General features: G+C 40.0%; 2 protein-coding genes across 3 annotated transcripts in view; one reads left to right on the top strand and one right to left on the bottom strand.

Annotated features, from left to right (window-relative positions):
- trappc12 (trafficking protein particle complex subunit 12) overlaps nucleotides 1-23530 on the top strand; it is a 26804-nt gene extending 3274 nt beyond the window's left edge. Inside the window, exons 4-12 of one of the 2 annotated variants that reach the window (XM_088288306.1) lie at nucleotides 13099-13212; nucleotides 14408-14546; nucleotides 16721-16833; nucleotides 17059-17131; nucleotides 18239-18312; nucleotides 19838-19936; nucleotides 20087-20190; nucleotides 21621-21708; nucleotides 21790-23530. In XM_088288306.1, the coding sequence (XP_088144432.1) occupies nucleotides 13099-13212; nucleotides 14408-14546; nucleotides 16721-16833; nucleotides 17059-17131; nucleotides 18239-18312; nucleotides 19838-19936; nucleotides 20087-20190; nucleotides 21621-21708; nucleotides 21790-22032 (1047 nt within the window). In that variant the 3' untranslated portion in view covers nucleotides 22033-23530. The remainder of the gene's footprint in view (nucleotides 1-13098; nucleotides 13213-14407; nucleotides 14547-16720; nucleotides 16834-17058; nucleotides 17132-18238; nucleotides 18313-19837; nucleotides 19937-20086; nucleotides 20191-21620; nucleotides 21709-21789) is intronic. The other variant, XM_088288220.1, reaches the window with a different exon arrangement.
- adi1 (acireductone dioxygenase 1) lies at nucleotides 23356-26794 on the bottom strand. Its single transcript, XM_088288527.1, has 4 exons — nucleotides 26572-26794; nucleotides 25613-25732; nucleotides 25251-25430; nucleotides 23356-24015 (listed from the first exon to the last, which is right to left on the bottom strand). Exons 1-4 carry the CDS (start codon nucleotides 26692-26694, stop codon nucleotides 23899-23901), a joined length of 540 nt encoding a protein of 179 aa, XP_088144653.1. The 5' UTR covers nucleotides 26695-26794; the 3' UTR covers nucleotides 23356-23898.

The following is a 26794-nucleotide window of genomic DNA, read 5'->3' as shown; positions in this document are numbered from 1 at the left end:
CCACTGAAATCCGGGAAAGCTAGTTTGGCCAACAAGTTAAGAGGCGAAGAATGACAACTAACTGCACTCTCTCCACAACAGACAATTCGATATGGTTTTTGAGGGGGTAATACTGCCCTGACATTTTTGTTTAATTTTACATACATTTGAATGAACTTGCCAGGACTGTAAGATATCACTCCAATATAAGACAATTTTATATTTATCCCATATATTTCAAAGTGGAACAAATTGGTTCAAATCGATACACTCGCAGCTTTTACATGAAAAAGTGATTTTCCGGTTCAAACCATTTTTTTGTTGCAGCCCTACTGAACAGGATAAGTGATGTTGGAAATAGATGGCTTGGCTGAATGGACATGTGCTGTGCAGCGAAGAAAGAGCTGCACAGCAATAGATTGAAAGGCAAGACAGGCAAACAGAAGCTGTGTGGAGGACGTGTGGTATTATAGCATGTCACCTATCTCCGAACTCCCCTTTTGCCTACGGTGGTGTAATGGCAACTAATGGCTTGGGGGGTGACAAATAATTTTTTTGAGTTGGCAATTTTTGTGGCAGGAGTCAATCACTGGCAATGCTCCTCTGCTGGGTGATGCCAGTGGGCCACAGATGAGTGGCATTGTTGAAGATGGGCTGTAGTTAAGCCGGAACCCTCTGATCCACTGCTGCTTCTAGGCAGCTGTACCCAGACCTCCGAACATGGAGTGCTGATGATACTTATAGTTACTTATTAGAAAATATTTTCATATAAATATCAGCACGTGACTGCCGTAGAGAGCGCTGACCGTGATGTTGCGCAGGCATTCTCGTTAAGGGTGCATCATGGCAGCTGTGAGTGAGCCCACGACCTTGCTGGAATTATGGGCATGCGTCACATTAGCCTGCTCTTTATATTTGTTTATTTCTTGTACGCATTTTCCCATAAGAATTCACGTCACGTACTCTGGGTCTCTGCTTAGCGATGTTTTGACCACCGATGCGTCTCTAGCTATGCTAGGCTAAGTTTTGCATTCTTGTGGTTTAACACAAAGGGGTTTCTATTTCCAACTGTCATGTATCTTAAAATGGTATTTCATTGCTGGTGCACCATTGATTACAGTACAAATTGGCTAGTTCTCACAACTTTTCGCCGCACTTAGAGAGTACGACGAGTGAGATCTCCGTGGATTGTTGTCGGGTCTGGCCAGTGTCGTAGGTGGCGGAGGAAACGTAAAACAAAAGCTGCCAAGATGGGCTAATGCTAGGCTAAGTTAAATGCTAACCACGCAAACTCCGCTACCGAGTCTCTTTACCTCCAATGGCATATTCCATAACACACAAAACGGATGAACTGGAACTACAACTAGCTTGTTCAGGACAATTGCGTTATATCAATCTCGGAAATCTGGCGACACGCTCACATTTCCGACACTTCAGTGCAACTGTACTTGAAGCCAAACGCTGCACAAAGTGAAATTTCATCGCCAGTATATGACGTTCAATAATGCATAGACGAGTGAGGATAGGTAATTCAGAAAATGGATGACTGAATAACAAACGTTCTGACACTGTGTCATTACTGTCATAATAGTAATTAATGCTTGTTGGAGTACAAATGGCCTCAGTTCGTTGAAGTGTAACTTTGGTGGGTAACATTTTTAATCACTTGTTTTTATTTTGGCCCTGAAATGGTATTGACATGAAAATGACCATTAGCACTGACATGTTTGGGATCTTCCATTTATTTAAAAATGTGTGCTCGTGTATCTGTGCAGTATGCATTGTTGAAATGTCAGAGCTAAATACATAATTTGGGTGATTTATTTTTTGAAACATAAATCCGAAATATGTATAGAGTAAAACACTCCCATGCACAGTCCCACTATAAAGTTCTTGACAGGCATTTTAAATTAGGAAAATAAAGATAAAATGTTCAGAAAGTAAATTTCTATAGGTTGGCACCTCTATGGATGTGATGCGCTCAAAACTTTTTGGTGCATCTAACTTCCAACACTGGTGCAACCAAGAAAAAAAAGTTGGGCGCAAACTTAGTCAATTTAATCGACTTTTTTTTCCCCCAGCCCTCTCTTAATGTTCGCTGGCTCCCTAGGGGGAGTACAATCTCCTCGGTCCTATTGGTGTAGGTCTGTAACTTGTTTTTTTTCTTATAGCATCCAATCAACATCCTTGATGAAGCTTATGTACTAACCCTGCTTGGGGCCAACATCACTGCTGACAGAGACAGACGGGGTTCGGAAGGGAGTTAAAGTAGTTGAAGCAGGTGTTGAGGTTATTGGCCTTTTCTTTGTTCCCCTAATAGTGATGTCACGTTTCTTTTTGTGCAGCCATCTGGGGCTCCTAGACCCAAAAAGCAACAATCTTTTTTTTCCCACCAATCCACAAACACTTGCAGAGGAATTGGAATATCAGTTGACAGGTGGCATAAATTTGCTTTTTTAATTTTTTTTAATATGCTTGGCACCTTTCACTTGCACTCATTCTCCTGTCCAGCATTCTGACGCACCCACTATGTATAACCTGTAAAGTTAAACGCAACCATACAAAAGGCATCTTTGAATTCTGAGGTTGGCCAGAAATCATGGTGCAAGAAGTTTTATATCATGGATCTACTGATGCTCCTTGAATTGGGCCCCAGGCCTCTGAAAAGGGCACTTCCCTTTGTACTTGTGACAAACCAAGTGTGGGCGAAAATATTGGCAACATCAAGCTTGTTAACCCGTTAAAAACTCATAAATCAGATGCTTCATTGTTTGGTGAGTGAAAAAAGTAGTACCAAAAAAATCTTTAGAAAATGCTGATTCACGATACATTTTCCACGAAAGACTGGGGCAAATGGGGGAAGAAAATCCAGGAAAAATTGTGAAAATACATAATGTGAAAATATATTAGGAAAACAAATGTGCAAGTGTGCATATCCACAGGTGCCGGACTGTGACTATGCAGAGGTCAGCTGTAGTTATGTTGTAATATCACTATTCACCACAAGATGGCAGACATGCCTTCTCAATAATATAACAATTTTTAAATGAGTTTATTTTTGAGGAAAACAAATTAGTTTTGCACTTAATGTTGGTTTGCAGTTTTGTGCTGTGCTTGAATGGTATTTTTTCTGCAATAGAGCCCTCTGTGGTTATTTTGTTGTTTGCTTCAAAACCTTTGTTGTTGGGTTAGGAGAGGGGATCTTTTATACTTGGTTAAAAAATATATCAAAATTGACACATATTAAGAACATATATTTTGCATGTTGAAAATGGCATTTTTGTCCTACATCTGAAGTTGAAGGTCCCTTGTTGGGCCCCCAGTAGCACAAATGAAATAGCATGACTCCTGGCATCATTTAAGTTGCCCATCCCTGCTATAAAAATAAAAATGTTAAGCTCGCAACAACTTGTGGTCTGTTGCTGCAGTCAGTCTTGATTTTAATAAAACTCTTCCTTTAAGCTGAATGAAGAAAACTAAATAGCTTTCCTCTTTGCATTACACATGCCCCTGATTGTTCTGCCAAAATACATTACATCTCTTTCCTTTGATTTTTCTTTTCCCCTACTCTAGCTATCAAACATTTTTATCATCATCCTGTCTGACCCGTAAAGGACCCTGAGAGACAGTTGTTTTTCAAAATGTATTCATCGACAATGAACAAGTAATAGACAAAGCAGTAAGCACAGTGGAGGAAGGAAGGGGAGAGATGAGGTGGAAATCCACAAGTTTTTTTTCTCCTGCTGTAGCCATGTATTATGCATAGGACTGCTGTGCATATTTTACGGGCCTTCTGGACTCAGCTATCAAATGCACACACACACAGACACACAATCACGCACACGCGAACAATACACTATACAGGATGTACTGTATATACTGCGTGTGCATGTGTGCCAGTCACTGTCTACGACTGGTGTGGGTGGCTCCTGAAAGCCGAGGGCAAAATAATGGCGCGCTACGGTGAGTCAGAAAGTAGCATTGGCCTGCAGCAGTGATGTCAAGAAATGACAAGCAATGTAACAAACAGTGCACTTGTGTGTGTTTGGGGGAGCGCTGCACATGTTGTAAAATGTAGCGATAAGTCAAATTTCAGGTGGGATTTTGGTATCACTGAACTTTGCTCACGTGTTTAAAAGCTTTATTTGTGTTACAAATTGTTGTACATGTAAGTTAGACATTGAATCCCAGTTTTTCTTAGAAAAGGGAGTTTTTACTTAAGACAGTTTCTTGCATAATTGAGGGAGCAAAACATTTTCTTTCTGCAAATAAAAAGTGTGAAGTCATCCATCGGTTTGAGCAAGAAATGACAATTTTGTGAAAATTGAAGTGAAATCAATGTACTGTTAAAAATTTTGGCAGGAACTGTGTTGATTTGGGTGAAGGCGAGTTAAGGAAAGTTTCTGGCAGGCAAATGTATCAAATTGGGCAGCTATTAAAAAGCAACAGATGAAACCCAAGCATGTATTTAAAACTGCTGATGTCTTTGGAGTCCCTTGGACCTCTTGATGCCGTATCCTCCTAAGGCTTGTAGTCTTTTTTAAAGATGTATTTCAGCAATCTCTTACCCCTGCGGTTAAGGAGAAATGTTTCAAGTGGGTGCAATAATACATGCACACTCCATTGTATTAGTCACCAATGGATTTTGTCATCACTTGGATTAGACATGCGCCGATCGATCGGCCCTCGATCATGATCAACTGATTTCATGAAAAATGTGCCTTTTATTCATGATTACAAGAAACGATTACCTGCCGCTTGTACTGTGTTGCCTGCAGTCAACTCGAGACCACCTTGTGTGCAGTGTAGCTTCCGTGCTCCTCAGTTACTTATGCAGGGCAGGCGCGCAACATCAGCAACCTAAACAAACTTTTATGTGATTTGCAAAGTGATGACGTGTTCATCCTGTAACACATGCCAGAAAAAGATCACCTTAAAAAGCGGTAACCGCCCAAAAGCCGCTTAGGCAGCCCAAACTGGGCGACATGCACCCCTATGAGCGTGACAGTCAGAAGCTAAACAAATAACCTAAAATATTAATTGAATTCATCAGACTCAGCCTTTCACCGTGCTCGCTTACTTGGAGCCCCTCTACGTCCTACCTGAGGTAGCCGTTGAAGAGCAGTACCAGTATACTCACATCCAAAGTCGTTTGAAAATTAGAATCTAACTTACTTCTCAACAGTACATTTTCTCTGATTTCTGGAACGCTCCATGAAAGCATACTACCCAGGCTTAGATGCAGACCCTTTTGTCATTCCATTAGAACAGGGGTGGGCAAACTTTTTAATTGGGGGGGCCACAATGGGTTCTAAAATTTGGCAGGTCCAGGAGGAGATGGATGGAGTGTTTTGGTAACCTCACCTCATCGGAGAAAAAATATAAATTTCATTTTAAATGAAAGTGAACAAAAGCATTTCAACAATATATATGTCTTTGAAAAACCACATTATTTAGAGAATAAAACATTAACAAGGTTTATTCATTTAATTTTTTTCAAGTTCGGCAAGTCGGTTTAAAACGTTTAATGGGCCCCAAGTGGCCCCCGAGCCATAGTTTGCCCACGCCTGCATTAGAAGATCTACTATTTACATGTGATCTGATCAATTCCAAGTTTCCTTTTACATGCGGCACTACATTCATACAAAGAGCCGGTTTACAGGCGTGTGACACAGAGAGGTAGATGTAAACATCAGGATTTCTGAAGATGGACTTGAGTCATCTATTTAGCAGAGCGGTTGTTTTTACACTTTGATTAAAGTAGGAGCATTTTAAAACAAGCTCTCTGATCAAAGAACAACTCTGGTTGGAAGCCGCCATTTTCAAGTGTGTAAACAAAGGCAATGCGCATTTGTGTCAAGACAGGACATGAACAGACTGGATGCTGCCCCGCTATTCTGATTGAAGTCTATATGACGTCTGTTCGAATTGTCGGGAGGAGTACACCACCACGGGTGGTTCTCAGAATTTAGGGTCCAGACGGATGTTTAAATGCTGATCCACTTCAAGAGTACATTTTTTTAAACTTTCCTTTACAGTGTAAAAATAATTCATTTTCATCAGAATACAAGGCTCCATGTAAATCTGGCTCATGGTTATTTTTGTGTAAAATCCAAAATGGACATTAGCAAACATCTGCTTTTACTTTGGAAATCAGTGATCAACGCGTTTCCCTATTTTATGACATGTACCTGTGGATTAACTAGATAAGCGCGCTATCTGAGTTGCCAAAATACACAGAGCCAGTATGCTGCGCGCACCAGTGAATGGTGAGAAAGGCAGCTCAAAATATGCACACAACGCTCACAAAAAAAAAAAAAAAAAATAGTACTAGTTGGTGAGATGGCTGTGGACGTGGCAAAGTAAAGTTCGATTTATTTATCACATTCAAGCCATTCCTTAAGGCGGTATTTCCCAACCAGGGGTAAGCGTATACCTCGGGGTACATGGAAACATTTAATAATTTATTTCCCCGATCTGTGGCGTAGCAGCGCGGAAATAGCAACCGGCGCATGTCAACTCAAGTGTGTCATTAAAACGCGGAACACTGATGAAAAGAAAGTAAAACCGCTATAGTGGGTCTGAATATTTTTCGTTCCTGATATTTCTAACTTGATTGCCTGTGAACTGTCCTCGCTCAAACGTATGGGCTTAGTCTGAGCTAGGCAGCAAGCTCAACTCTGCAGAGATGATGTAAGACGTGGACATAGTTGTTTGTAACTTTTGATATCAAATCTTGACATCATTTGGTAGACTGAAAACTGCGCATTTATTTGAAGCGATCTCTTCCTTTTTTGTTTTTCAACTAGGTGAGTTTGTGTATATGCCACACGAGCCATCAACACTTGCTGCTTTACATTGCTTGTGCCAAAATAAAAGCAGTATTCAAAATAAGAGTCTGAATGAGAATAGCCCGTTTTAAAGCGGATTGTTTATTCAAAAGAGCTTTTTTTGTGGTTCATCTTATGAGTTATGTAAGGCAGGTTTATTCTTTAGTTTGATAATTGTTTTTATTTATCATGTTTATTTTCATATTCATGTAATTTGAGTTTAAACGAAGAAAATGCCTAAAAATTAAATGTTCAAATTATGGAAACAAAGTTAAGTGATTTTAATTTAATCATCGGTTCTTTTACGTTCTATTTTTAGCGAATCATCAAATTTATGAGAGAGGGGATCCTCGTAGTATGACAGAAAAATCTGAACTGAATACATGTACTCTTACATCCCACATATTGACTTATTATTTGGAAGGCGGACATTTTGCAAATCTGGTATAATTAAAAAAAAAACAAAAAAAACTGTATTCTTCTTTTAGCGTAAAAAAAAAAAAACAGTCATAGGAGACAATGAAAAAATATTTTTTAATACGAAGAAGCATTCATCATCTTTTTCCAGAAATTGAAAACAGTATGTGTTCTCTTTTCTGGAGTAAGAGGATGTGGATGAGGACGAGTGGCTTTAACACCATCCTTAGTAGTTCTCTCACTGAGAGGTCTCAGAAGCAAAAAAAGTGGGCCAAGCTGTTATTGTTGACAGCTACACTATTAAAATTATCTAAGAGCCCAGTAGTCAATCAGCGGTTCATATTACCCAGAGGAGTGTCACTTACAACTTGGACTCTGTGTTGAACCATCTTTGGGAGTGTTATGTTGAGTTCTCATGAAAGCCACAAGCAACTTTTCATAATATATTGCACCAGTTTTGTGTATCAGCATTTCTCTGTGGTACTGTTGGAAGAGTCCAGCCATTGCCCGTAGGAGGAATGATGTGTGAAGTTCATATCAGTAAAGTAGGGAACCATCCCCCAGCTTGAGGGCGATGTTCTGTCCCCTCGGTTCAAGTGTCTGAACACAGACTACGCAGGCATCAAAGCCAAGATGGCCTCTGCTGCATTTACTGGCCTTCGAGTTTGTCATATACCAAAGTTTTTTTTCCCTCTCTTTGTGTAATGCTGGATCTTTATTGAAGTTGCATGGGAGCTCTGTATTAACCAAAGCTGAGTGGCGGAAGTCTTTTTAAGTTCGGGTTGCCTGGAGGCTTTCGGTCTGGTGGGAAGATATGTGGGCGTTCGTTTGTTCATAAAGTATTGTAATGCAGGGCTTTTTTTTCCCCCAACTCATCTCAGTCAAAAGCACACTAAACATGTGCACAATTAAGAAGCCTTATCTCTTTTAATTGCGCATCAAGAATCCATAATTGTGTGTTTGTGTGATATGTCCATTTTTGTTGCATGCCATCCATGTAAAGGTCTGGCGATACTTATTGGCCATTTTGATCTAAGTCACCGCAGACAGTTTGTGGAGGCTTATGAAAAGAATTGTTTGAACTGTTAGGAAACATTTCCTATTGCTTTCTTGCTGGGAAGGTAGCCAGTACATCGCTCAGAAACCAAAACACAACTATTAAACTGGGATATAAATAAACCACTCAGATTTACTAAAGCCAGTTAAATTCAGTCGACACTACCATTTACAGAAGGAACCGTGGTCTACTGATATGTGACCAATAATAGTGTAATTGTAATTTAGTTTTTTAATTTTTCCCAAAAATTGTAAAGGCTGTACAGTAGCAAGGCAGCAAGTTTATTTGTTTAGCACATTTCATGAACAAGAGAATTCAAGGTGCTTTACGTGAAACATTAAAAGTATTACAGAAAGTGAAACCAAATATTTGGACGTTAGAAAAATGACTATCTAAAATAATTACATTAAAATAATATTAATAATTATTTTCAATTTCAATCAAAGTAATTCTGATTATTATTAATATTATTTCCATAATCGCCCATCCCTACCTATATGCATTTATAACGATAAAGCATGAGTATTAGATGATAATCATATGTGCCCCGCCATCGCAAAATGAGTCAAAACTGATTAATTGTTCAGTTAAAATTAAGGTTTCATTTTCAAGAAATAAACATGAGTTGCTTAAAAAAAATGGCATTTTGTGTTGCAGTCACGTCGACATCTAATTACCCTCTGCAAATGCAACACAGCCATTATACATCACGTCTAAAGGTCAGAATTAAAGCTAAAGTTAGAGGTGCCATTCTGACATCGAAGCACTACCACCTTTTTCCCCAAACGCATTTGGTCGACTGCCGGTTAGCATTTCGGTTGCTACAGCTCTTCAAAGTGGTGTCCACCCCTTTCTAAGCCAAGCGTATGCCTGTCTTGTCACTTGGAGTGACTCCAAGTCTTAGTAAAGTGCAATTAGTTGTAAAACTGTAACAAAGAAATAAGCAAAAATCAACAAACAGAACTGTACATGCTGTACTGTACATTTATATAGACTTATAATAATAGCTTACACAAGGTAGCTTCAAGTTCAACTAGATAGCAACAAGCTAAACTTGAAAGCTACAACCAGACCAAGAATGCCTGAGAAACAAAAAGTGATGTTCCTCAATAGAATACACATAAACACTATTTGTCAAGTGTCCTGTGTTCTCTGTGTCTTGTGCATATGCAGAACTTGAGTCGCTTCAAAGCTGCGTCATACAATTATTTTAATGACTTATAATGACCAGAAGGTGGCACTAAAAAATGGATCTCACCAAATAACTCAATTAATTCAAACTAAAGACAGCACACTGCTCTCTTGATGGAATAACATCATATCACTACCTACTATGGAGATATACATTGCACAACTTTGACAGGTACTCAAGAAGTCTGTGAAAGAACAATCACGATCTATGAGATCGTTTCGCGAGAACACTTTGGGTGTCATATCTTTTGCAATCCGCACTTCCACCTTGCAAACTTTTCCATCATTGCTTGGAAACGACTTTACAGCCAGTCCCACTGGGCATTCATTTGTCCGAGTATGGCTAATTATTTTGCGGGTTTATTTTGCAATATGCTAGAAAGACATTTCATCTTGGAAGACAAATTATAATGTTCATCACATAATAAAGAACAGGCTGAATAGGTGTGCTAACGCAATGAAGATTATTTAGCTACATGAAAAATAAACATGAACGGAAAGGGTGTCCAGTATTCTTGTTAATATTTTTGGGACAGTGCCCTCCATGCTGTGACAGAGAGGCAGTTACGTTGCATGAAGCGGAAGCACCAAGTAGGTCCTCCCGCAAAGTCCTTTATAGTCATTGCCTTGGCAACCACCTGAGTCTGGAGACGAACGGTGAGCCTTAAGCCTCTCCCTCTGAAGCCTCTCCACAGAACGTTGTTCAAGCAGCCACTGGCCAACTCGTTCCTCCAGTTGTGGCCATCTATTTTTCGTTTTTCTTTTTTTTTTTTTTTGTGCTTTATTCGTCGCAGTAAGCGTAGCCTCCGCAGTCCCTAACAAGTTTCTCATTCCCTCCAAACTTTCCCTCTGCTGCTCGATTGTGGTTTTCAGATGAAAATGTCACTCCTTGTAGTTTCATAATCTGCAGAATATGATTGAGTCTTTTGAGGGACATTTTTGTTCAGTAGTTCTCAGTTGTCTTTTTAAGGAGTAGGAGATATCGTGCACAAGATAACCCTCGTGAGGATAAGCGGATCGGATAATGGATGGAAGACTAAAGTGCCCTCTTGTGGCTCTATGTGAAATTACTTCCTTTTTTTTTTCTTTTTCATTTGTATGTCACTCCTGAGTATAAGTCGCAGGACCAGCCAACTTATGGAAAAAAAGCTGCAATTTATAGTTAAGAAAATATGGTAGTTATTTATATATTTTGGCCAGACGTGGGCATTCCGTCAGTATGACAGAATGGTCTGTCAGTCAGTCACTGTTTTGTCAACGATCGACAATAAACTGGAAACTATAAAAAAGAGCTGTGACCCGCCCATAAACTGAGAAGAAAAAGGAAGCAAAGCATTTCTAAACAGTAGTTGGATTGGATTTTCTTTTTTTTTTTTTTTTTTTTTGTCACAATGCAGGGCTGCATGCAGGTTAAGGGAAGACATTTTAAACTTTAGATTGCAACTTATTGGCTTTGTAGGAGTTAAAACTGCTGCAGGCAGCCACAAGTTATAAGTAAGTCTACATGAAACGGACCGACTGAATTTAGTAAAATGCCCACCTCTGATAATGACTATTGAAATTTATTATATTATATTTGTTACGGCCCTGGGCTAGGGCCCACTTACAAGGCCACGCCCTTCGTGTATTGCAGTAACTCTTGTACCCTTTCGTTGTAAAGACAATGGACTTGTGCCTCATCGCTGGACTGCTTTCCCGCTCGTTCCCTATTGGTGGACTGCTTTGCCTGCTCGTTACACATGGACGTCCCAATCAACGAGCTCCACCTGTGCAGCTGGGACCAATAAAAGGACCTCGGTCCAGCTGCTCAGGGCGGGTGGAACTTTAGAGTTCAGTTCGCCTCGCTTGCGCTCGTTGTGTCTCTTGGTTGGACTTTTGTGAATTCTTGAGACACTTGCTTTTGTTATTTGTACTCATTTGTTAATACTGGTTGATTAAGATCCTTTGTTTAGAACCTACCTCCTTGCTTTACTAAAAATAAATTGTAAACTCTTTCCACACCATTTAACAGCTTGGTTTATGTTACTTCCCTCCTTCCCTAGCAGAGCTGGTCGTAACAATATTCATATATCGCCACGGTTGCCTTTTGCATTAAATAAAAAAAAAAAAAAACTAAGGCCAAATCATTTTGTCAATTGTGGAATTAAGTTTACGTGGAGGAAAATGCCAATTCTATGCACACCCACAACCCAAGTGAGAACAAGAGGAATGGATCTTTTTATTGTTACTCCATGTGACCAAATTTAGTGAAAATAAAGATATGAAAGCATTTTATTTGTATTATTTGTTTTACATTGACAGTGGAATTGTTCTGGTGGACGGCAGAACCACTATTATGTTGACACTTAATTTGAATTGCTTTGGTCTAGACTGCATTGGAAAGTTCCTGCGCTGAACTTTTTAGCTCACTTTGGCTCTGCCTGAGGCTTCCCTCGCAGCTCTTCTGGCTCGCCCCTTCTCTTCACTTTCCCACCCACTACGTGCGTCTTGCTTCCATCATTCAACTTTTTGGGCAAATGTCTTATTTTTTATTTATTTACCCTGCTTCCAGTGTTTATTTCTGCACTCTGTCATCTTGCTTTTTTCTGTGGTTCCATGTGCCAAGTACTGTACATGCTAGACATTCTCATTTCCCCATTAACACCAGTACCAAGAAACTCACGCACAAAATCATTTATGCTTTGCAGCAAGGCAATGGTGTACTCCAGCATACAAGTAGGGTATGTATTTTGTATTTTAGAGCGGCTGCAGCTGCTCTAACTTCTTGTTTTCAGCTTCATTTCTCACCCTAATGAAGATTCAGAGGCAGCCTAGCAGCTGACAACTAGGCAGAAAAAAAGGCGGGTGGAAGAAACACCTACAGTAATGCAGCAATAAAATAAAAGGATTTTCTAAAGCAGCCACAAGGGAGAGGAAAAGGACCAATATGGAGAATAGCAAAAGGGGATTTGGGGTTGAAATATACAAAACGAAGAGGCAGAAATGAAAAAAAAAAAAATCAAGCGTCTGGGCTTAAGTAGAACAAAGTAGGGAGTACCGTTGCGCAATATATTGAAAAAATATCGTCATCATGATAACGGTGCATGCAATATGCATATCGCAAAGATGGGCAATATATACACATGGAATTGCATGCTTTTGTCTGACTGACCAATCAAATTGTATTTTATTTTTTTAAGTTTTAGAAATCGATCTTTCACTGTAAAGAACTAAGTTTCAGGCATGGGAATCTGACAGCCATCACCCAACGCAACCTGCAAGTTGGTGGATACCAATGTATCGTGTCCAACTTGTCACGTTTCTAAATGACAGCAAGAAAAGAAAACAAATTGTTCATCAGCTGTTACTGAAATTCACTTGGTCGGACAGAGCGACATTGCACAGTGGAGGCTCTGAATGCATGCCTAGCCATTCTCACGGGTCTCACTGGCTAAGGTGCCCATCCGATTCAAGTACTATCTATACATTCATATATGATAGCTATCTACTGTTTCTATCTAGTTAAGTTTAATAATAAAAAGGTGCTGGACACAAAGTTACCATGTCACTCAGATCTCATATATGATCTGACTTGAGATGTGATTGCAATCACTCAGAAAGCTTCTTGTCTCCCCTCCCCTACAGAGCAGTAAGAACTGGCGCGCAGCAGTTGATCTGACAGGTCGTCTTTTGACAGCTCATGGCCAGGGATATGGAAAAGCTGGACAGCCAACTTCCCATAACGCTAACTTACTGCAGGTAAGATTCAAAACAAATGCTTCTCTTTCTGTCTGAACTGAAAAATCCTTTATGAGTACAAGTCTAGACATTTGGTTAATAAAATACTTTTATTTTGCACTCATTATTTTAAAAGAATTAATAAGGTAATTTTGTGAAAAACTATTTACCCACTTCTCAAATATTACTGCTTTCCCACTTGAATGTTAGAAGTCATGTCAAGTCAAGTCAAGTCAATTTTATTTGTATAGCCCTTAATCACAGACAGTCTCAAAGGGCTTTACATAGCCACAATCGACATCCCCGATCTTAACCCCCAGGAGGGCAAGGAAAAACTCACAAAACCTCATTAGGGGAAAAGTGAGAAACCTTGAGAAGGGACCACATGTCATGTCATTTTTTTTTCTTTGCAATAATATAGAGGTACAACCATCAATCTTAACCAGCAACTAATTGATTATTAAATTATCAATAATTATTTTTGATAATCAATTAATCATTTTTATACAATTTTTTAACTTAAATCCTCTAAATTTCAGCTTTTCAATAGTAAATATTGTTCCATTTCTGTAGTTATAAATGCATGAATAATCGATGGAATAATCGTTCAGATCTTATATTTTATTCATTCGAATTTTCAGTAGATTATCGGTATACAGAAATATGCGTCACCTGCAGCCCTAATATCGTATTTGTGGAATATGAATTCAGCAGAAAGGTAAATATTTAGCAACAAAAGCTTGCAATCCTTTAAGCTGAGTTGATTTTAAAAGAAAATGCAATAAAAAGACATTCTATCATGTTTATTTGGAGTTACCTTTAATTAGTATAGTTGTATTTCTAGAACAGCTTTTGTTATGGTATTGAACTATTGTATTGAAATCACCTTTATCGTACCGAATTGTATTGCTCCAAAAAGCTATAAATCGCTTGTATATATATTTATATATATATATATATATTATAAGTTGTATTGTATGAACATAAATCATTTTGAATGCATACTGAAAAGAATAACAGTGCAGACTCAAACAGCTTTGGAAAAAAAAAGTATGTTTTTGTTTTGGAAAAAATATAACTACTGTGGTTTTCACTTCAATAAAAACAGACAATGCCCATATGGTAATTGAACCAACACTGACCAGCATATTACAGCATTAGATTTTCTTGTCTATTGCCCAAAGATGTAGTGTATTTTTGTGTTTATATTTTCCAGCTTTGGTTTGTGCGTTTGGCCCTTCTCACCAAGCTGAACCTTTTCCAAAATGCTGAGATGGAATTTGAGCCGTTTGGTGATCTGGATCAACCAGACCTCTTTTATGAGTACTACCCCACTGTATACCCCGGGAGAAGAGGTAAATATGCACACGCACACTCAAAACACATTCCCAGGTCAGAATAAACCATCCTCCACCATCATTGGACACATCTAGCGTAAGTGTATTTGTTCGATGACCAAATATGTATTTCCATGAATATTGCTTGGGAAATTCAACACATTTTCCAGTCTTTTTACACAAAGTAAATTAAGTTTCCACATAATTCACATTCAGTTTGAGAGTAGAATGGTGAAAATGTGTAACCTTAAGATAAAAGAACAGAAAATGCTCAGGCTTCTAGACTATGTAACTTTTTTGTACTGGTTGCACATGTAACCAACTTATTTTCTTGGTTGTACCAGCACTAAAGTTAAAGCACCAAAATTCTGGACCGTATCACATGCAGAGACCTTTTCACTTCCTAAACAATTTATTTTCAATTTTCTCAATTTAAAATTCTGTCATGAACATGATAACGGGACTGGCTTAGCCGTGACATTTCAACAATGCACATTGCACACACATAAATGCGCAAACATATATTTTTAAATAAATGTATGCAATAAAGTGCTCATTAATTGTAGTCTGAGCATTATTGGACATCATAATCTTGCGAAGAAACTTCAATTTGTGTCGCGGTTAGCCTTATGTACAGTTGCACTGAAGTGCCGGAAATCTAAGCGTGTGAATGACGTTATCGTTTTATTAGTTTATAATGTGTAAAAAAGAACCTGAATTTTTACAGGTTTTAAGTGCTCGTATAATAGGAAAGTTTAAGTTTATAGCCTTGAAAAGTCCACTTGTCTGCATCAACTTTTTGCTTTTGTTGGTCTTCTTTTTACACGCATGAATTGCTCTCTAATGTATTCCGATTACTTAGTATCTGCTTTAGCCCTCGAGCAACCACAAAAAAAGAAAAAAAGTAACAGATACAACCGCACACACTTACACGCACGGTTACATCTTTTAAAAACACAGCACTTGCTTGACTTTCCTTTGCTCAATACTAAATGCCTTATGCATTGTGCTTGCAAACGAACTGGCACGAGTTTTGATTTTTGGCGACCAGAGTGAGGATGAGCGGTTCGGAAAATGGATGGATGGATGGATTTGTTCACCATTTCTGCGGCCCAGTTGCTTGTATTGACCGTGTATTGTCATGATTGAACTCCTTAAATGCCTGAAGCGGGGACTGCCCATGTGTTACTTGCCCTCTAAAGAGTTTGGATATAATTAGACCCGAAAATGATTGAATGTTTTTTGTTTTTTTTGTCTGGGAGTCATTTGTAGAATTACATATTTTACTACTGAATACTTTAAGTTGGGGTACACACAAAGACAATCAGGCTTTGTTTGTCCAATTTTTGTCCCCTTCCCAACCGAGGACGTCAAATGCCCGACCATTTTATGCCTTTCCTTTAAGCTGAATATGCACTGTTAACATTGATTCTAGTTCTATTTAGTCAAATATAATTGTAATTAGTGTGTTGCATTTTTATTTGATGGAAAATTACGTTTTGGTCAGTGTTCCGCATATTACCAGCCATTTTTAGAGCTTTTTGACTGAACTTGTGTTCTTTCACAATCCAAGATCCAAACCTACGAAAAGACTCTCTTCACCAAAAAAGTGAGAAAACACTGATTTCAGACCAGAAAGGGGGATTTTTTTATTCTGTGAAACAAAACATATCGAACAGAGAGTTGTTTGAGTTTTTTTTTTTTTTTTCTGCATATCAAGACGAGGGTGGAAGCGGCGACCAAAGAAGGAGCAGCTAGATGAGTTTAAGATTTGATGACGTTATCAAAGAGAACGCCCAATCGCAGCCAAGGGACTTTTCCTGAATATTGGTTCCTCTCCAATAATGTGTGCGAAAGATGTTGAGACAGCGACACAGAAGGATGTCGCGTGGAGATGATTGATAGTGCAGTGCAGCGTTCAGAGGGAACGATGAGAGGGTTTAATAAGCGGCCATACATAGCTCAATGCCATCTGTAGGTTCTTGCCTCCAGGGCTCTGGGCATGTGTGCGCGTGTATGGGTGTGTGTGGGGTTGGGTTGTTGGAGCGGTTTGCATTTTCATCATGTACCTTTGTTTCCTCTTTTCTCTCTCCTGCAATGTCCTCATCCCACCCTATTTCTGATCTTCCCCATCCTCAAATGTTCCCCCTGCTCCCACCCCTTCTGTTTTTTCCCCCTTCCCTCCCGAACAGGCTCCATGGTGCCATTCTCCATGCGGTTACTGCATGCAGAGCTTCCCCAGCACCTGGCGAAACCCCAGGAGGCTCTGGACCGCCTGCACAATCTCAAAACTGTCTGCCTCACAGTTAGTACTTGAACAAACAAGCACAGCCTCTAGTTGAACATAAAGATCTGCATAATATGTAGCACATTAAAGACTGCTCACCCACACAAAAATTACCCAAATACTTAAGTCAACCTTTGTAAACAAGGGAATAGTGTCAAATTTTTTAGTTATTGATTATGCGGATTCCAGTATGAACAGAAATCCTACAGCGCTGTGCTCACAGTGAAACCGCTTTTTGAACAGATTGTGGAAAACTTGGAGAAAGGCTTGGCAGAGGATGGCGGCATGATCACCCTAACAGAGGAGAATCAGCAAGGTAAAGCACACACATGCCCACTCGAGCAGACTTGAGGCTGCAGATCTGGCCCCAGGCCCAGACTGCATCGCACACTGCAGGAAAGTGAGGTCACAGACCCCACTGGGAAATCCACATGCGCACAAACAAGCACCAAAGCACACCTGGTGCGTTACTGCCGCATACTACCACTACGCGCACGCACACATTGTCCACCACATAAACACATCGATGCGTGCTCTTAAAAGTGTTTAGCACCTCACTGCTTTTGTACTCATGCTGAATATCAAGACGGTCTCTCTAGCCCAGCCAGCAGAACAGATCAATACGCATCAGTCTTATCCAAGCGACTAGCATCTGCACATGTGGTGGGGAATTAAACAGGCAGTATGGACTGGAATTACTACTTCTTCACTCATATTTCCCCTCTCGTCCAGCAAAATTGCTCAAGATGGCAATAAATCTCGTTGCAGGCTCCTGTCAGTCTGCTTTTTTTTTTCTTTTTTTTTTTTTACCCTCAAGAAGCGATTAAATAAGGTTAATATAAAACCCTGAAAAACAAGCTAGTTGCTAAATCTGAGCTAAATGTAGCAAGACACTAGCTTATAATGGGGGGAAAACTGTCAGGACAGTGTGTGTGAGGGGGTGTGCGGGTGTGTGTATGTGCTGCTGGTGCACCAGTGCTGCCAGTTTGTGTAATAGCCCTGCCCTCTGTCTCTCCTCTCCCTGCCCACACAGACAGCCGACAGTCAAGTCAATAACACAGGGGCATGCCTTCGCACATCAGACCCCTACTGAGTGATTAGCTCCCCTCCCCAACACACACACACACACTCACAGGCACACGCACAGGTGTGCTGCAATGAATAATAATAGGCCTGTACAGAAGCTCTTCCACGGGGGGTACTGTCTGAGCAAAAGAAGAAGAAAAGTGCCGCAGTGTCTTCCCTATCGCCTCCGCTTAAAATAAACCCTGGCGTGGAGGAGTAAAACAAGGGAATTAAAAAGAAAGTCGGATATGTGGGTGTAACAGGTAGCTGAGCAGAGACCCAAAAAGATGTGATGAAAACAGGAAGTCAACGTCAAACAATAAAACATCTGCCCTGCATCCTTTCTTCTTGATTTTAGAATCTCTAAAGCTGTGGAAATCTCGTCTCAGCCGAGTCCTCTATTCCATGGCCAACTGTCTGCTGGTGATGAAGGTACGTATGTTTAATGTCCTTATACAAGTGTCTACAGTCTGCCTGTGTGTGAGGGGGGGCGGGGGGTTGCTGGTGTGTGGTGGTGGTGTGTAAGGGGGTGTGTGTGAAAGAGAGAGAGAGGGAGAGCGCTCTGATGCCAGGCGGGTGGAGGATTCACAGTGAAATCCCCCCAGACTGACCACTAATTGGATTCTTGGTCAGAGAGGGACAGAAGAAAAGAAAGGGAAGGGTGGCGAGGCGTTTTCAGAATGTAAAGGGAGCCACATTGCCATCTAGTGTCAAGATGGCATACTTGAATCAAGCCCCGATTTCACGGTCGGTTATTTACTCGTTGACGTTCTCAAACATTGTAAAAATCATTTTATGTAATTATTATTACATCGCAGGCTTCTGAGTGGTCAATCATTCTGCGCTTTCACGTCAGCAGCAAACAAACGGAAGGAAATCAGCCACATACCAACGTAAACGCTTCCTGTCATCAACAGTAATGTTTGTGCATTGTTCTGTGAGTCTGAGGTTTTGCACAATGGCGGTTGAAAGAAATGATGTAAAGCCTCACAAATTGCAACCCTGCTCTTTGAAATACAGCTTTAGGGTTTATTCATACATTTGTTACTATCTGGTTTTTCACCACTTGTGCATTTGAAGCTGAAGCTATCAGAAGGAGAAAGGGGATGAGAGGATGTAAAAATGTCAGCGTTGCTCTGAGAATTTGTGAAAGCCTAAAGTGGTGAATCAAAAATCATCCTGATTAAAAATTTTTTTAAAAAAGACAGCAATTTCAAAGGGGGTGTGTGTGGCGGATGCCGGCATTCAGGATTCTGAAGGCAGTGGGAAAATGATATTTGCATGGCAACATATTAAAGGTGAAATATTATTGGAGCAAAAAAAAAAAAAACTCGTCAAAACACTATAAAATGAAGACAAACGACTGTTGGGAAATATTACTGTTCAATTTTATGTACGTTGTAAGTATCGGTCATATGAAACAATGTGTAGTGTGTGCGCGTGTGTGTAAAAGAAGCAGCACGTCACCTTAAAATAACAGCAGTCACAGTGTTTAAAATATTCAAATAATTGATGCGGAGTTAACATTGACTCATGCAATGATGACATTCTCTACTTTCCCAATTCATATCATTTATAAATATCTATAAGTCCAGAAAAAGAAAAAAAAAAACGTTCACGTGCGCACTAAATCCCAATGTATGTGAGCGCATACACACACATACACACCCTTCTGACCGCCCTCCCTGGCCCTACTCAGTAGTCGACTCACCGTGTGAGCAACGTGGAGGTGGGAGTTGGGTCACCTCGCCCCGCTATTACTCCATATGTTTGATTAATGCTCTCTTTCTCTCTGCCTCGTCTCGGCTTGCCCTCCACCTGTCTCTGCCTCCTGCTGCGTCCCTCACCTTTACCTCATTTGTCTCTAATTTCAGTGGCTTTTAGCTCTTTCACAAGATTTCTCACTTTCTCTTTCTCCGACTCTCACTTGCCAAATGTCATCCATCTCTCGCTGCAGGACTATGTTCTGGCGGTAGAGATCTATCACGCCATCATCCAGTATGAACCGCAGCAGAGAGCACAGCTGCTCAGTGGCATAGGGCGAATCTTCTTGCAGGTTGATGCAGTAACACACATCCATACATTATATGACAAAACGTTGCACTTTTACATGTTAGGCTAAACGAATGGGAAAACCCTATCAAGAACAGATTTGGACTAATCATGTAAGGCATACTCTGCGTAATGTTTTTGCTTCTTTGTTCAGATTGGAGACATCAAAACAGCCGAGATGTATTTCGGCGATGTGGAGCAAATGTGCCAGAGGACAGACAGCGAGCCCAGCCTTTCAACATGTGTGCTCATGAACAGGTATGTTGTGTGTTTGCGCTTTGTATTTAGGATCTTTGCAAAATGTTCCAATGACTGGTAATTTAGCACTTATTATGACTCTTTGGTGAATGTAATTATGTTCTTCTTTTCACTAATACATTTAAATGCATCACAGAAAAGCTGATTTGGGCAATTAAGCCATCACACAGTGAATACAACTTTACCTACGGTACTTGAGAATGTAGTACAGAAATTCGACTGTTTATCAACACGGGAGCCGTGCATATTTGAAATAGGGCTCTGTTCATGTGATGGCCTTCTCAGACCACACAATTTTTTGGTGGCGTTCCCAACACTCGCGCTGTCAGACAACAAGATAATATCATTGTCTCCAACCAGACCCCGCCCCATTGTCACATGCTTCCGTCAAGATTCTATCCATCCGGGCATGTCCGTCGCGGAGGCGGGAGATGCAGCTGTGTAGTCATGTCGACGGAGGCATTATGCGCATTTGCGTTTGTTCTGTGCTAGGAACGGCAAAAAAAAAAAACAAAAAAATGCTCATGAGCCACTGGCTTTGCAGTTAGCAAATGTGACATGAGTTGAAATGCTCCGTATATTTTACAAGATTTTCTCCCTTCTGTCCGTTCTTTTTTTTCGCTATTTTGATCACGCACGCCTCGTCTAGTCTCTGGTTGTAAGTTGGAGGGGACTTTCTTCCTCTTGGTCAAGAACCAATCGAAGGAGGACACAAGACATGTCACACTCTGTAGCAAGACGAACAACATTTTTGAAATCCCAGACTTTCATCGTCGCGGATGCCAAACGACCAATCGTTTATGTCACCCTACACGGCTGCAATGCGTCAAGGAAACTCAAAATCGACTACCGGCCACTGCGTTTGTCTGACGACCTAAAGTCGAGCTGCACTCGTGTAGTCTTCCATTAGATTTTGCCGGCATACCGAGTGCCCAGTCGGTGTGTTATTATACGGGGAACTTATGTATGCTAAAATTTAAATTTAAGGTGATAAGAGAAATATGGAGTGTAATGACAATTTTAACACAAGTTCGAGACGAGGTAGTTTGTGTTTCCTGTATGGACACACTTAATAAGTCAGTGTTTGGATAACAGCTGTTTGTTCCCCCGTTGAACGTAATACTTCACAATTCTGGGCTGCCAACTGTGAAAGGTTTGTGTACACACAAAAATGTGGAAATGTTTGTCTGTATGCCAGACCTGAAGTGGTGCTGTAACACTGCCAAGTCAACCAAAACAGCCAATAATAAGTCCTTGCGACTATCGTAGTGGGGAATAGGAAGTGAGACAGAAAAAAAAGACACTTGTGATTACTGTCGTTCTGACTGACTGTTGGCTGTTTGCGCTTGAACTGATCAGTGGTCCTCCGAAAATTAATTAACCTCTGACTCCCAGTGTGCATTTCGCACTACTTGTTTGTGGATTTCCAGGGCGTTTGTCTACCTCAGTCAGAACAACTATGCTGATGCACATGCATCCTTCATGGACGTTTTAAAGCTGGACCCAAAAAACCCTGTTGTAAGTCTTGGCCGCATTGCTAATTGTGTTCCCCTTGTCATGATCTCAGCCGTTTCCTCATCTGTGTCAATTCCTAACTAGGCCAACAACAACGCAGCAGTTTGCTTGCTCTACCTGGGCCGGCTCAAGGAGTCCCTGGGCAAGCTGGAAGGCCTGGTGCAGCAGGACCCAGCACTTTACCTCCACGAGAGCGTCCTCTTCAACCTGACCACTATGTATGAACTGGAATCTTCACGCAGCACCCAAAAGAAGCAGGCGCTGTTGGAGGCTGTGTCCTGCCGGGAAGGGGACAGCTTCAACACCCAGTGCCTCAAACTGGTTTGAAAACTCACACTCAACACTGCTGCTTCTTATACTGGATAAGTACCTTCTCCCCAAAATGGTCTTGGTCCTACCAAGAAAAAAGTGACTGTTCAGTGCTTGGATTTATTTCTCAAAATGAGGCATTAGTTTTCTCCTACCGAGGCAAAAAGGCTTTAGACATTACAATTGTGACAAAGGAATGCTTTGATAATTGGGAAACCCACTAGCTCCTCCTTGTTGTTTTATTTAAATAGGTATTTCTTAAAAGCTTGACTTTTCAAACCAAAATTTTCCAACATCACCTCAATCTGACTATCGGTCAAACATTACAAAGGCAGCAACAACATATGTTGATTCTTTGACCATTGTCGTGTTTTTTTTGTAGTAGGTCTTATTGTCTGCTTGTAGCACTCAACAGACTTGCAAGGCTCCAGATTTTCATTTTAGTTCATGACTTACCTTTCGTACCATTTCCAAAAGCTTTATAGGGCCTATTAGGATGGGTTCCATGTGTTACAAGTCATAGGAACAGCACCATTTTAGTCCAAAGCCTTGATGCTAACTCAACTCCCTCACATTTGTTAAATATTCAATTAATATTCCATTCTATCAAATCTGCAGGTTAGCAATGTGAGAATTGACCAGGGCATTATGCTGAATCATTCTTGAAAGTCTCGTAGGCTTGCACTGTACGAGTCCTTTTAAAACGTCTCCCCTTAGAACACTTAAAATGCAGTGGATTAACTGTCTAATGCTACTTGAATTAAGCTTTCTCTTGATGGGGTTTATTAACTCATACAATATACATAAACCACTGCAATTGCATTTTCATTTCTCCTGAAAACAGGGGGCCCATTGTGTGTGTTGGTGTCAATTTATGTAGCTACAATACACACATTGTGGATATTGAAGGTTTACACTATTCGATTTTTGTGATGACACATGGGGAAAAAAATACACTGGGATAGATCAAGCCAGAACAAAAACATCAATGTGAACTGTAAGAATCAATTAATAAAAGCATAAAACTTTGCGGTTAGGCAAAAAAAAAAATTATATCACCATTGTGACCTAGGGAATAAAAATGTATCTTTGTGCTTTTCTTTTTTATATATGACAAAGCTGAAATTTTAATAGAGGGTGTGTCACACAATTGAGTGCATGTGTGTGTAAATAATGTATACTGTATGTGTGTCTATGTATATATATATATATATGGATGTCCAATTAAACAATGGTTGTCATTCTTAAAAACATTGAGTTGTTTATGTAATTGTCTTAACCTAATAAAAGAATTGCCTTTATAAAGTGCAAAGGTGTACTCCACAGACTTAGTGACTTCGGTGATATTCAAAATGATCAGACATTTTATTATCAGAGACAATAACAAAAAGAATGTTACTTTCATTCATTGGTGAATATGCTGCTGGATTTATATACACTGGCTCACAAAGAAATATGTCACTACTCATGTGGGTCGCGGGAGTGGAAAGTTTTCAGTTACAATTATAACACACAAAGATTTTGCATAGACGCTCTCATTTGAAATTACGTTACTAGTTAAAAAATGTATGGGAACAAGGAAATTATATCCTGTCAGCTGTCAACCAGTCCCAGTCGTGTCTTTTCCAAAACCTAATGATACTAAAAAAAAGACTGGAATAGTTGTATGATTTTTTTTTGACTACCTGAAACCCTTTTTTGTGTCATACTTGATGCGGCCCGGATACACCGATACTATCCCCAGTGGCCTTCAAGTTGAGTTTTAGACACCTGCTTTAACTTGATGTGTAGTGTAATTGCACTTTAGAGTACATAGAAATGTATGATCTCAGAACCGTGTTTTGATCAGATGTCCTAAATCACAGTCTGCAGTTTTGCACTTTTTCAGGATTCTTGCAAAGAAGCCATATATTTCTTTCGGATTTCGTAGTCATCTGCTGGCCTGTTGTAGGCTTTCCACACAGGCTCCCCGACAAACAGCCTCATGGCCTTCGTGTAATTCTATGGAGGCAGGAAAAAAAATACAGTGTGTAAATTACTACATGTGAGTTCACCCCAACAAATAGACTAGGAACATCAGAAACTAAAGTTCAAAGTATTGAATAAAGCCGAAAGATTTACGTCATGCTTCCTCAAAGTACGGTACTTTCTTTTCTATTTAAGTTTGGGATGGCAACAGCCACGTTAGCCACATAAATAGTTGAAATTTATACCAAATGTAGGAAAAACCCTGCATATAATTTTTTGGAGGTGGCCACCTCTGGCTCTAAAACCTCCAACATGAAAACTGTTACCTGACCAGCATTAAGACTAGTTGGGTGTTATTTTTAATTGCAATTGCCATGGAAATTGGTTCTATAGTTGTTGAAGAGTTGTGAATGACATATTTCCTTTCCTACTACAAATGTATCCAGCATGTTTGTGGATTTTCCATGTTAAATGTGCATGTTTGCAGGCTTTTCAGGGCCATTTATTTTACAAGGTGTCTACATTATTGCTCATTCCACATGTGCGTCTCATTGTATTTTCACTGATTTGCTCTTTGATGATGCGGGGATTCCGCCAGACGCCAGCAATATGTCAGATAAATTGTGGCCCCTTGCAGTTATCACTTGCTCCTCAAAATTCTCTTTAACTTTCAAATTATGTTTTGGGTTTTCAACAGGTTCTCCGGTTACATCCCTATTGTCAATTTATGGTAACTAGTTGAGGTGGTAGCCCACCCACCGCCTGAAAACCGCTGGGTTAGATGAAGGACTAAATTGGACATGGAATTTCAGCCGATCCGTCTCTGTGTGTTACTCGCCAAGAACACTGCATTTGTTTGTTTACATTCAAACACATTTCGAAGCAAAAGCCGGTGACGTCATGCACACCGTGACTACTTCTACTTCATATTTTAATGTACTTTGTATTTATTAAGTAAAGATTACCTATGGCACCATGCTGCCTCGCACAGGTCAGTCAGTTAAGGCATTTTACCTCCTAACCTTTTACCAAGCCATCGCATGCCTCGAAGTTTTCAGACATCAATACCACAGTGTAAATGTTTTTATTCTTGAGTGACCATTGGGAAAATATTGAAGTCTTCTTCAAACAGTATGTGCAAATAAGTCTTACTTCAAGTAAATATTTACTTTAATTGAATAAACATACCACCATGCCTCCAGCATGATCGAGCATAAACATTCACCCGATGGTCAAAATCTTCAATCGATTTCAGCTATGAGACTTACCAATTCGTCCAAAGTGAAGCGGTGGTAGATGCCGGCTGGCAGGGTAATGAGGTCCCCCTTCTTCATGGCAATTCTTATCCAGCGATCCTCTTTGTCCCTGACGTCGAAGTATGCCTGGCCATCAAGGATGTAGCGAATCTCATCATCCAAATGCAAGTGTTCCTCAAAGAACATCTTTAACTGAAGAGACAAAGATTTTCTCTGTTACATGATTCAACAGCCAAACAGTAGTTAGTGGTACAAAACTCAAACTACAAATGGCAACTCAACCCATAACTATGTGCTAAACCTCTAAACATTTTGTACATTTGTCTTGTCTTCTTAAAAACACAAAACACTTATTTCATGGATTAAGCTGTTACCTTTTCCTCGTAGTTTGGCAGCGTATTCTTCTCGATGGTGATGATGTCCATGTAGGAGTAGCCTTGCTCTTTCCTGATACGCTGCAATTCTGGGTCTGTTTCATAGATGTCAGCATTTAGCTGCAACAAAAACACAGCATTGTAAGTCTTATATAATACATGCCACTTTTATTCATCCTCATTATTATTTCATTTATCATGTATATACTCCTGAAGAGTGAAAGTCGATGTCTTGTGTGAATAAAAATGTTTACACTTGAATTGCAATTTGTTTTCCTATTTCAACATTAACAGTTTAGATTAAATACAATAAAGCCCAGCATAGGGGCTGTAAATTAAAATATAGCCTGGAATAAGACTGTTTATTAAAATAAAGCCCAACTTTAGGACTATTACAGGGAAGTTTAACAATTAGTCTATTGCGATAAAAAGGTAGAATAAAAGCAAATAAGTTTAAATGACAAGAACAATTAAAATTTGATAGAGAATCCTAACAAAAGGATTAGATATGTGCATTAAATGGCTTTTGATTTGTATAATTTCATAGTATTTTGACAATGCGGTAACAATATAACAAAACTTCAGATGTAAAACAAAATCACTGTGGTCATCTAATGTTTTTTAGTTCTTCTTAACCTGAATTTAGAATGCTAAAAAAATATATACATTTGAATAATTATGGTACGCTTCGGAGGGGATTCGAACAAATTCTAAAAGAGACAGAACTGCTCTCGCGAGACACTTGTTTCTCGCGATAGTTCGGGCGTGCAAACGATCCGCGACTTGCCTCTCATGCAATGGCGAGTTTCTTTTCAGTTAGTAATGAGGCGGCTAAAAGTGTTGTCGGCACTCAATCTTGCAATCGTTCTGCAAAGGTTGTCACCACCCCACTTCAACGTTCTCTGAGAGTGTATGTTGGAAGCACGTGATTGTCATTCCTGCGGCAGAACCGTCGTTACCTTCCAGTAAAAAACGCCAAGATGTTTTAAGTCCTCCAACGAAACGGGTCGATTCGGGTCGAGCTTGTGCGGCCTTCTTTGGTCATCGTCAGAATTGTCCATGAACCAAGCTTCCATAGCCATGTTTCCAACCCGCGCAACAACAACAGGCTAGCGAGCTCAAATTTGGTCCACAATGGTACCGCGTGGTGCGTTCAAGTACCCTCCGTTCTGCGAACATCAA

The sequence above is a fragment of the Idiotropiscis lumnitzeri genome, chromosome 1 (assembly GCF_059441095.1).
Source record: "Idiotropiscis lumnitzeri isolate Australia: NSW breed Sydney's pygmy pipehorse chromosome 1, RoL_Ilum_1.0, whole genome shotgun sequence".
Lineage (NCBI taxonomy): Eukaryota > Metazoa > Chordata > Actinopteri > Syngnathiformes > Syngnathidae > Idiotropiscis > Idiotropiscis lumnitzeri.
Note: the sequence above shows the minus strand (reverse complement) of the source record. Positions and strands in the feature narration are given on the sequence as shown.